The following is an 11,897-nucleotide window of genomic DNA, read 5'->3' as shown; positions in this document are numbered from 1 at the left end:
CCAGCCACTCACTGCAGGGAAGGAAATGGAATTGACTCGAGTACCGCGTGGTGCTCGTCTCGAGTAACGAGCATCTCGAGTACCCTAATACTCGAACGAGTATCAAGCTTGGACGAGTATACTCGCTCATCTCTAGTTATTATCTTCTTTATGTATATATTTTTATTTAATTCTGTAATTTTGTCTTACTTATTTATGTTGTAGTGGCCCAGAACACCATCCTGGGGCCCTCCATAAATGTCATACATGTTTGTCCTATGTGGATGCACTGTGCAAAACCTGTCTTGTCACATTCAGTGTGTGTGTTGCACAGCTGCGGCGCTTGAGAGGTTAGGGCCTCCTTCCCACGAACGGATTTACGCCGCGTAATTCGCGGCGGAAATCCGCTGCGTTGCCCGCAGCTATTAGGTTCTATTGAACCTAATAGCACAATGCTCACGATGCGGAATTCCACCGCGGAATTCCGCACCGTGAAATCTCCCGTCCTCACCCGCGGCATGCTCTATTTGCCGCGGGTGTACGCGCTGACGGCTTCCATTGCAGTCAATGGAAGCCGTCCGTTCACGCTATCTCCCGCTGTAACACATATTGTATTGTATACCTGAGAGAGTGCTAACACAGAGCCACATGGAAGCACTTTCAGCTTCCATGCAGGTGAAGATGGAGTAAAAGGAGCGATATGCTGTAGTGATTTGAGTTTGCATGTATATGGAGTAAGTCCCAAATTCGAGCGAGAGAGACATTCCAAATAATTCTCCATAGAGGCACCCACCGTATATGTACCAATCCACACTACAGGCTTTTCCTATGCGGCTGTCCATAGTCAGGATCACCGCACAAAGGTACGCGACTAAGTCTCACCCACGTGCCTGCCATGTGGGATGTTTATTGTTAAAGCCTTTCAATTAAATAATTGTCTGTGGAGTGACTTTTAAACCCTTCCTCCTCTGGAGTGCTCCCCGCCCAGGAGCGGTGTCGTACAGATAACGTGGATTGTAGGACCGGTTTTCATCCTGTGTATCCTCCCTGACCTCTGAGCTCTAGTCTACTTGTACTTAATAGAATTGTACCTGTATTGCTTCAAATACCTGTTGTAAAAGTTTATTCTTCAAGTAAAGTTATACTAGGCCGTAACCGTTCCTGAGACCCGAGGTACTATACACAAGTCTCTCTGTTATTTCTCTGCTGCATAGCATACCAGTGTGTGGGAACGGTGGCATTACGAGTGATAACTACTACTATCCCCGTCAACCCCATTTATTGGCATTCCCGATCCTAGGGGTGTCGAAGGTGGCCTGCAATCCTGCTCTAACCTTGGCTGCGTGTCATCCCTCTGGGATCAGAGCCTGGTAAGCGCCACCATGACAAGCCAACACTAAACTCTCCCAGCTCTGCAAGTTAGTCAAGTGTCCGGGGTCATCCCTCTGGAGTGTTGCAATATAATTATTTTTTTATCATCAGTGTCCCCCATGACGTCAGACAGGACTTTTTCAGGGGCAGTCACATGTTTTTTTTGTTTTATTCTATTTGACATTTTCCCATTGTAGCTGGGGCATCTATAGGAGCCCCAGTTACAGGGAGAAACAATCATGTGACCGCCAGCTCACGTAGTGGAAGTTATACTTCCACTTTCAGTTCTTGATAAATAGTGCTCATTAAAAACCACTTCTCCTTTCAGGTTCTCAGCTGCGACATGCTTCTGCTTGATTGCAGAACAGGATCTTTAATTCCCTGCCATATTTTTACTATCAGCTGGGATTAAAGCCCAGGACCAAGCGCCATAAATTTACTGTGCTTGTCCTTTAATGGGCTGAGTCACCCAGTAACTGGACAACCCCTTTAAAATAATGAAAGCAGGGCTATTTAGTCCATCCTCAACCCTGACAATCCTGCGCTTCAGCCCCACATTCCTCCGGGTGTTTGTTTATGACCACCTGTCACCTGACCACTGCAGCAGTCAGGTACCATTCTTTTGACATCATGGCTGTGATGGCAGAAAAGAAACATCTGATTGAGGGTTAGGTCGTAGCTGTTACATAACAGGACCACAGGGCTGCAGCACTGGATCGCCGAGGGAAGCACAGGTAAGTAGCACTACTTTTATAGTACATAGTATATTTGGAAAATGGCAACTGCCATCTTGGCTGCCCAGAAATGAAAATCAAATAATAAGTAATATAACTCCTCCAGTCCCAGGACAGAGTTTGGTCTCAAAACCAGAAAGTTGCTTTAACGAGACCCTCTAGGCCTGGATGAACAAAGATGGCCGCACCGCTTCTCTGCTTATCTGATGCACACTGTGGATTGGAGCCTGTTCCCACATAACAAAAACCTCTTACACCTGAGGTAAGCAATGGAAACATGATCTTGCAGTTTTTGTTACGCTTCAAAACCCTCTCATGGCTTTCTCACATGTGTATGTTACCACGTATTACACGCAATGGTTTTGCACGCGTACCAATCAATAAATTACTTTCAATTGTACCTCTTACACACATCGCACAAAATAGATTGAAGCATACACTAACTTGGCATGTGTTACGCATGCATATGTGCCAAATAATGTACGGAGATTGTCTGCACACAGGTACACAATACATTGCATACTGTTGCGTGGTCCCGCTCAGAAGATATGCGATGCGCTGTATTAGAAAAGTCATATGAGAAAGCCCTTGTGCCATATTTACACAGCCAAGTGCGAGATTTGTGCAATGTGAGAAACACAAAACTTGCACAAAAATAGAACTAATTGCTTGCAACAGATCTGTTTACATGGATGATTTTTCATTCGATGCGTCATGGAAGAATGGGACCATGTCCTATTTTAGTACGAGTCTCTCACAAGAGTAGTACATGCAAATGTGTGGGTCCCGCATTTGTCCTTGTGCTGTGCAATGTGAATCACACCCAACAATCTCGGGCCTCGTTGTAAATACAGACTTAGTATGCATTGGTAGTCTAAGACACTGTTCAACTACAGTCCTTAGGGTCCCCCAACAGGTCATGGTTTCAGGATTTCCTCAGTATTGCACAGATGATGTAGTTATTGTCTGTGCATCACACATTGCCACAGGTGTTCTTACTATAGGATATCCTGACAACATGACCTGTTGGGGGTCCCTGAGGACCTGAATTGAGAAACACTGGTCAAAAACACTACATGCTGCTCTTACCGGCCAGCACTGGTTAATATTAATACACAGTGTACATCAGGTAGTCAGAAAAGCTGGTGCCGCCATCTTTGTTTGTCTAGGTCCAGACGGCCACTTTAAGGTTAGTTTCTGATCACCAGCCCATGTAGATGTGCCATAATCAGTCGACAAAAGAGCAAATGTTCTTTTGGGTGTAAGGGCCTTTTAGATGGGCAGAGCTATGACCTGTAAGAGCGGCAATCGATAAAGTAAAAGTCAAATCAGTGCTCATGCAAAAGGATATTTGCAAAAAATCACTCAAATGGTCGTATTTATATGGGCAGTGGTTGAGAACAACCAAGCTGCAGATTGTAGAGGGGCTGCACTTCAAACTTGATTTACAGTTGTTATACAAAAATTTAAAAAATGAAGTTGAGTTCATGCGCAGGTATAGATCCCAACTTGGGTGTCCACTTGTATTGGGTCACGGAGCTATACTTGCTTGTTTAGGCCAAGTAGCATCTAACCCAGATGTGACCTCCCAAGTTTGTAGTTTCTACTGCTTGTGTCTGACGTAATGCTGTTGGCTTCTTCTGTGGGTCCATCCCCTCCAACTGGATCATCTCATTTTTATTATGTTATGTTGAATAAGTCCTCATTAAGGTAAGCGTGCCTATGCCGCCTTGTGCAGGCACAAATTAGTGACGTTCCTTGGTTTGTGCAACAGTGGTACCTTCAAAAATCTGGTCCTGGGGGACGAGGCCTGACCGTGTGCCGAGACGGTCGCATATTTCTGAGCTCCGCTCAGCCTTTTCCTCCTGAAGCAACTCCACCTCACCTGTGAGCAACACTAGAACCCTCAGGAGAGCTTCAAAACTGCAAATGAAGCGCTTAACAGAATTCTTTGCCATGTGCATCTCCCCAGGCGTGATTTGGGGACCAGGCCTGTTTTTTCTCCTCTCAGGGCAGCTCCCTGGAGAGTGAGGGAGCTTCAGACACATTCTCACAGGGTTCTGTCAGTCTACCGCAGGAGCTACAAGTGGGAAAACTACCCGCTGCACAACACGAAGAGGTGAATGAGGGCGGGCAGAAGCTCCCCCCAAAGTGCCAGTATACCAGCTAAATGGCCTTCCAAAGCCATATACCTCCAAGGCCATATACAGATTTCCACCTCTTCGCTGGCCTTTCGCCTGCCCCATTTGAAGTAAGAAAAGCCTTTATCAACATCCCTTTCACTTTGAGGTAATCCAAAATCCCTTATAAACAATGTTTTCCTACAAAACTACTAATCCAAAGAGAAGATTCTACACGTCTTATCCATTCCAGAAGAGGACTCTAAACTACTGTCTAAACTGGAGCCTACGAGTTTCATAGCAACCTCAAAGCAGCTCTACAGGAAAGTCCAACAAAGTAACGCAAAATTAGACAGATAAGTCTTTATGCTGCTGAGGTAACACCTTTCGCTAACCTATTGAAATGGAGGATATATACTCGTCAGGTGAACTTTTTCCCCATGTGTTTTGCAGGTCTCGATTCCTTCCAGAACTCTTGTGTTTTCATTTCTCATCTTTTCCTGGATTTTTATCCTTGTGGAAATAGGTTTCTTCATGGTTCCTATTTGGTATAAAAAACCTTAGCTTGTTCTTTATTGTTTACATAATCTTATCTAACTTTTAATTAGTTAAGGGCTGGGTACCAAGGTTCCTCTATATGTATCAAGTCATCAACTAAACTACAATAGAAAATGACTGGCAGCATAAACAGGATTGCAAATGTGAAAAAAGGCTTCTTTATTCCCCCATTACATAGGTAGCGACGTTTCGGCCTAAAAAGGACAAAATTAACACTATCCCTGAATGCCATCTGTGAAGCTTGTAGATCTCAATAGAGAATTCATTATACTTTCGGGTTCAATAGCCAACTCACAAATAACTGGTAAATACTGTATTTATGCCACAAATTCATCTTCTATCAGTTTTCATAAACAAAACTATCAACGTTGGATGTTGTGGGTGTAATCCAATCTCTAAAATCCTATATTGCTATAAGACCAGATGGATTTGCTATTGAATATTATAAATTTATCCCTGTATTTTAACCCCCACATTTAGCTAGAACCTTTAATAGAGCGAGTTCTTGCAGTTATCTTCCAGAAGAAATCCTTCAAGCCACTCTAGTTACTATACCCAAGCCAGGAACGTCTCAAAATTACCAAAATTTTTAAGCCAATGTCTTTACTCAATTTTCATACCAAAATGTGTTCAAAACTTCTAGCTTACAGGCTTCTTACAATTCTTCCAAATGATATACATAATGATCAAGTTGGGTTTACAAAAAACTGGAGGACTGAAATCCTTCTGTCAGCCAGAACAACTTCTGTCAGCCAGAGTAAACTGACTAGTAGAGCCTCAACTACTACCCTGGTTTCACAGCCTTTGGTAGTTTCTCAGGCTCTCTGCTAGCCTGCTCCCCTGTTGGAAACGGCCCTTTATAGCCTCTCCACTAAGGTATTATATAGGGCTGGAGGACAGTCTTAGGGATGGGGGAAGATATCAGGAGGACAGAGAAAACTAGATTTTTTTTTACTCATCATAAAATGTCTGTCTCATCCTTTGGGGGGGGGGGGGCACAGCTGAAGACCATGGGTATAGCTACTGCCACTAGAAGGTGGACACTAAGCAAAAAAAATGTGTTAGCTCCTCCTACCAGCTATACCCCTCATACAAGCACCAAGGTAACCAGTTTGTAAACAAGCAGTAGGAAAGAAACAGGTTAAACCAGATAAAGTAAACAGATCGTTAAAACCATATACAACTCCAGTAAGAATGTTACAATAAGGAGGTGGCTAAACAGGAATTCTTCAGATCATTGGCTGGGTGCAGTTTCCCCCAAGGAACGAGACAAGAAAGAGATTTTAGGGCAAGTACAATAATCTTGTTTTCTCATCTATTGCACTAGAGACATAGGTGGGAAACACATAAGGACTTATGTGGTCATAATTAGCAAAACTCTTCAACCAAGAAAAGCATTAGCGGATACACAAGTGTGCACCCGGTAGAACTTTGAGATGGTGTATAGAGAGGCCCGTGTAGTAGCTTTATGAACTTGGCGATCAGAAGCACCATTGCATATACACCAAGAGGCGTCTACAGCCCGAGTAGGGTGTGCCATGACCCAAAAAATGGAGGCTCCCAGCCCTTGGCATGGTAAGCCTCTACCACTGCTGGCCTGATCCAACATGACAGGGCAGCTTTAGAAGCTACAAAACCATGCCTTGAGTCATGGAATAATACAGAGTGATCATAAAGCCCGCAAAATATCAGTCAGTGCATTAAAATTCCTCTGTCAGAATTGACTGCAGCATTTAAAGGGTTAACAGCCCGATGTTGGTTGTACAAAACAGCCGGCACCCGCATTGTATGAGGCGGGATCGACCCGCGATCCCCCTCCATGCACACCCCAAACCTGCAGGACCTAACTGTACCCCCTGCAGTGTTAAGGGGTTAATGGTTATAGTGCACATTCTGATGCATGGAGCAATAGTGCAATACTTAAATGCAGCACACTACTATAGCGGTTTGTACTAGATTTACAATGGACGCCTATATACTGTACACAAATATAAATCCTTCCACACAAGAGAGAAGAACCCCACAACAAAGCAGGACTGATGGAAGAAATGAATCACAAGTCAGGTAATGAGATATCAAATACATTTTATCAGGTCCTTAAAATGTTATGTACAGAATATACAGACGAATGGGGGGGGGGGGGGGGGGTCACAGTTATTCAGGATGCGTGTATGGGGGCACTGAAGAGTCGGTTTCACTCATTGCGATACTGTTCTTGTCACTGAGGGTTCTGGTCATGGGGCTGGCAAGGGAATGCAGAACTTTTCTGGACAACCTCATTCTACCGTCGGTTGGATCACGGCCAAAGTATTTCACCTGTTAGATAAGGAACAGACCGTTAGCATTTCACATTGTTACCTGCAAGGAATTGAAAACCAGGCAGGACATGATTTGTATTCACCCTACTTGTAGTAAATCTCCATGGTCAAACTATTGTATGTAATCCCATGAAGAACCCTAAAAGAGAATGTATAGATTTGCCTAAACTTGTGTGATCCCAGCGGGGTCTACATTCACACTATGTGGATTTACTTCTCTTGTGGATGTTTGCGAACGGTCCAAGACTGGACAGAAGCTTCACCTGAGGCAGAGATTCCTCACCGACAGATTATTAACCCCTTAGTGACCAAGCCTGTTTGCGCCTTAATTACCAGGCCAAACTTTGGAAATCTGACATGTGTACTTTAACATAGAATAGCTCCGTAAAGGTTTTGCATATCCAAGTGATTCTGATATTGTTTTTTCGCCACGTTGTACTTCATTTAGGTGGTGAAAATAGTCCAATATAATTTGTGTATATTTATTAAAAGTGCCAATATTGGGAAAATTTTGAACAAATTATCGTTTTTTCACATTTTCAATTGTAATATATCAAATATGTGCAAACATACTGTACAAACTTTTGCTAAGATATATATATTCCATCTATTTACTTTATTCTGAATGCACATTTGAAAAACTTTTTTTTTAACCATTTAGGAGGCGTACAAATTTAACATTACTTTTCAGCATTTTGAGGAACACTTTATTTTCCTGCACCAAGCCAAGATAGCAAAGGCTCATAGATGTCAGAACAATAGATACCCCCACAAATGACCCTCTTTTAAAAACTACACCCCTAAATGTATTCACTGAGGGGTGTCATGATTATTTTGACCCCACATTTTTTTTCAGGAATTAATTCAATTTAGAGGAGAAAAAGTAAAATTTCATATTTTTGCAAATATTTTTTTTCTATAGTTTACATGAAAATGAGGATTTACACCCCAAAATGGATCCCCGTTTGTCCTGTGTTCAAAAATATACCCAATGTGGCCCCAATCTTATATCTGAGTGCACAAAGGGGCCCAAAATGAAAGTGTCTTTCAGAACAGAAATTTTGCTTGAAGGCGTTTTAGGCCGCATAGCACACATGTAGAGTTCTTGAGCGCCCAAAACCACAGAAAACCCTCACAAATGACCCCATTTTGAAAACTAGACCCCTTAACAACTTTATCTAGGGGTTTACTGTCCATTTTGACCCCACAGTTTTTGAATAAATTCAAGCAAAGCAAAAGGAAAAAAACGGGAATTTTTCTTACCGATAATTCCCTTTCTTGAAGGCATCATGACAGCATACACCTGGAGGTTGCTCACCTGCTGACCTGATGGGACAGGAAGTGGCAGAACATAAAAGGCACCTCCCCTCCACCAAACACCAGTGCGTTCCAAATAACCACAGTGACAGTATACTTAACCAGAAGGTGTGTTTTATTGGCACCACACACCTTAGACAAAGAAATCATAAGCATACACATTACCTCATGTGTTAAACAAACAAGGGTAACCGTGTCGGTAGGGGGGGGGGAAAGCCCGTATGCTGTCATGATGCCTTCAAGAAAGGGAATTATCGGTAAGAAAAATTCCCGTTTTCCCTCCGACATCATGACAGCATACACCTGGAGGAATACCAAATAACTGGCATGGGCTTTTTTAGGGAGGGATTACTGCTTGAAGCACCTTCCTCCCGAAGGTTGCATCCTCACTAGATTTTAATGTCCAGCCTATAAGGTTTAATAAACGTATGACTAGAAGTCCACGTGGCTGCGTTACAAATCTGTTCGATTGAGGCATGCGCTCTTTCTGCCAAGGAAAATGCCATCGGCGGAGTAAAGTGGGCTTTCAAACCTTCTGGGGGAGGAATGCCCCTGGCCTTGTAAGCCTCCTGGATGGCTCTTCTGAGCCACCTGGCTATTGAATCTCTAGAAGTAGCCTTCCCTTTGGCCTGCCCCTGAAATTGAACGAACGTTTGTCAGTCTTTCTGCAACTTTCCGTTGCCTCAAGGTACGCTAATGCAGCTCTTTTAATGTCAAGATTATGGAGCCTCTGCTCCTTTTCGTTTTTAAAATTTAGACAAAGGCTGGAATGACTATTGGCTGGCCTCCGTGGAAGTCTGACAAGACTTTGGGTTGGAGGGAAGGGTCTAAGGAGAATACAATCTCATCAGGGTGCATAGTCCTATATGGGGCCCTTTGTGAAAGGTCCTGAATTTCACCCACGCACATAGCCGACATAACTGCCACAAGGTGGGCTACCTTGTACGTCAGCAAGGCGATGGATAGGTTTCTAATAGGTTCAAACGGGGAAAATCGCAGAAGGCCTGAAGGACTATAGTCAGATCCCAGGGGGGGCACCATCAGCCTTATGAATCGATGCAGTCTACTCGCCCTTCTAGGAAATTTCCTGATCCCCTTGTGCTCAGCAAGCACGAGATCAAAGAATGCCCTCAAAGCCACTACTTGGGCTTTGAGGGAATCTGGACTCAACCCTTATCCGGGCCTGCCTGGACGAAATTTAAAATTTTTTACGAATGTCTGATTGGATGTCCTGACCCATCCATTCTGAGAATTTTTTCCCGACTTTGGAATAAATCTTTTTCATCGAGGGCATAAGGCTCTCGCAATTAGTGGAAACCCTATTAGATGATAGACCCTTTTCTAAGAATTTTACCCGTTCAAGATCCAAACTCTAAGCCTGAACTTGTGAACCTCCGGGTAGAGGAGAAGACCCTACAGCAATAGGTCCAGTCTTGACGGAAGATGGAGAGGCTCTCCCACTGACAGATCTCAGGAGAGGAAACCAAGGTCTTTTGGGCCAATAAGGCGCTACTAACGTTACTGACAGCCTTGGCCGCAGTAACTTTCTTAGGAGTAGCGGAATCAGGGGTAAAGGGGAAAAAGCATAAGCCAAGTCCCAAACCCAGGGGTGAGAGGGGGCGCCCATGCCTAAGGCTTGTTTCTCCGAGTCTCGGGAAAAGAGAAGACGGCAATAGGTATTTGCGCTTCACGCAAGCAAAACTATTTCGGGTACCCCCTATTTGTCCCGAGTAGGCTAAACACTTCGGGATGGAGTCCACACTCTCCTGCGTCCACTTTCTTCCTGCTTAGAAAGCCCGCGACTGAATTCTCGACTCCTTTTATACGTAAGGCCGACAGTGACTTAGTTGTGAGTTCCGCCCATTGAAGGAACCTTCCCGCCAAATGCTGAAGTAGAGGATTCCTGGTGGTACCCTGGTGGCGAATGAGTGGCACTGCCATCATGTTATCGGAAAAAATCCTCACATGCTTCATCCCTAAACGGTTTGCAGGCTACGTCGGGTTTCCCAAACCTCATTACGTTCTCTAACGTTAGATAACCTGGATCTCTCATGAGGGTCCTGGGTACCCTGTATATGGCCCCCTTCAAAAGGTGACCCCTCACCCTTTTGCGCTGGCATCAGTTATCGCGGGGTCCCCATTAAAAGGTTGTCTGAGGACAACCGCCAGCGGAGTGAGGATCTAGCCCTAGTGGAAATAGGGATTGTCCTGTCAAGTGAGGACTGACTTGTCCCCATTCTGGAGGATAAGTGTCTGGAGATCACCGCTGTGGAACTGGGCCCAGGGAACCACTCTAATGCATGAAGTCATTAGCCCCAGGATCCGCATCGCCTCTTATTGAAACTGTAGATTTTTTATATAGAGCAGAACATTCTCTAGAATGAGCTGTTTCCTTAGAGGAGGAAGGGACGAACATTGGAGACGAAAATCCAAAATGGCTACCATTTCAATCACCCCTTTGGAGAAGATCCGTGAAGCAGAGGAGATTCCAAAGGGAAGGCGCCATTCTCAGCGCAAATTTAGGAACTTTTTGCGAGTTGACATAACTGGGGATGTGAATTAATACTCATCCTTTATGTCAATCGTAGCCATAACGTTATCCCTACCAATCAGGGGGGTTGCGGTTCTGATAGTCTCCATCGGTGGGAGCCATCTGGTTGGGAACCAGAAAGAGAGGGGAGTAAAACCCTTTCCCCCATTCCGTCTTAGGGATGGGGATAACTGCACCGATATCCAGCACGATTTGTTCACCCTTAAGTAGAGCCTGCTCTAGGGTTGGTGCCGGGATGACGGTCGCGGTGGAACCGGAAGCCCGTACTTGGACCCAGGCCCACACAGTGCGAGGTTAAAATGAATCTATTTGGAGGGCGGGGTTCTAGCTCAAATCTTGTACCCCTCCGTCACCAGGCCTGCGCTTGTGGGATCGATTCCTGTCATTAGGATCGTTTCCCAGCGTGTGGTAGGCACCGTCAGTAGCTATGCTTCTCCAACTAGTGCACAAGTGAACTAATCTTCTGTGGGCATGAAGATGCAGGTTGAGGGACAACAGTAAGAGCCTTACCACTTCCTCCGGTCTTTCCATTCCCCACTTATGTTGTAGACGAGGGACATGGAATTAAGGCGCTTTTTGCGGGGTCTGATGACTAGCCGCCCCGAAAGGGTGGGGTACACAACCTATTTTTGGAGGTTATGTCTCTTGACCACTACTTTACCCCTGAATGACGGCCACAGTGGTGCCGGAAAGCCCGTCCTTGGGCCCAGGCCCACGCAGTCTCCGGTTAGCTCCCAGATGAGGTACTTCCCACTGGGGCAACCGAGGCTGCCAGAAGAGATGCCGTCGCTCACCGGTAAGTCCTGGAACCACCGGTATGGGACAGCATCGCTGGAGCTCTTGCGCTGCTGTCCTGGAGGGACAGGAAAAGCACTGGTGTTTGGTGGAGGGGAGGTGCCTTTTATGTTCTGCCTCTTCCTGTCCCATCAGGTCAGCAGGTGAGCAACCT

The 11,897-nt window shown here is 45.0% G+C and overlaps 1 protein-coding gene across 4 annotated transcripts in view; it reads right to left on the bottom strand.

Annotated features, from left to right (window-relative positions):
* Positions 1–6,859: 6,859 nt before the first annotated feature.
* PNPT1 (polyribonucleotide nucleotidyltransferase 1) overlaps positions 6,860–11,897 on the bottom strand; it is a 69,189-nt gene continuing 64,151 nt past the window's right edge. For 2 of the 4 annotated variants that reach the window (XM_066595747.1, XM_066595748.1), the window contains exon 28: positions 6,862–7,078. In XM_066595747.1, the coding sequence (XP_066451844.1) occupies positions 6,917–7,078 (162 nt within the window). In that variant the 3' untranslated portion in view covers positions 6,862–6,916. Of the gene's footprint in view, positions 7,079–11,897 lie in introns of all 4 variants that reach the window. The other 2 variants (XM_066595746.1, XM_066595745.1) reach the window with 2 other exon arrangements.

This window comes from Eleutherodactylus coqui, chromosome 3, assembly GCF_035609145.1.
Source record: "Eleutherodactylus coqui strain aEleCoq1 chromosome 3, aEleCoq1.hap1, whole genome shotgun sequence".
NCBI lineage: Eukaryota > Metazoa > Chordata > Amphibia > Anura > Eleutherodactylidae > Eleutherodactylus > Eleutherodactylus coqui.
Note: the sequence above shows the minus strand (reverse complement) of the source record. Positions and strands in the feature narration are given on the sequence as shown.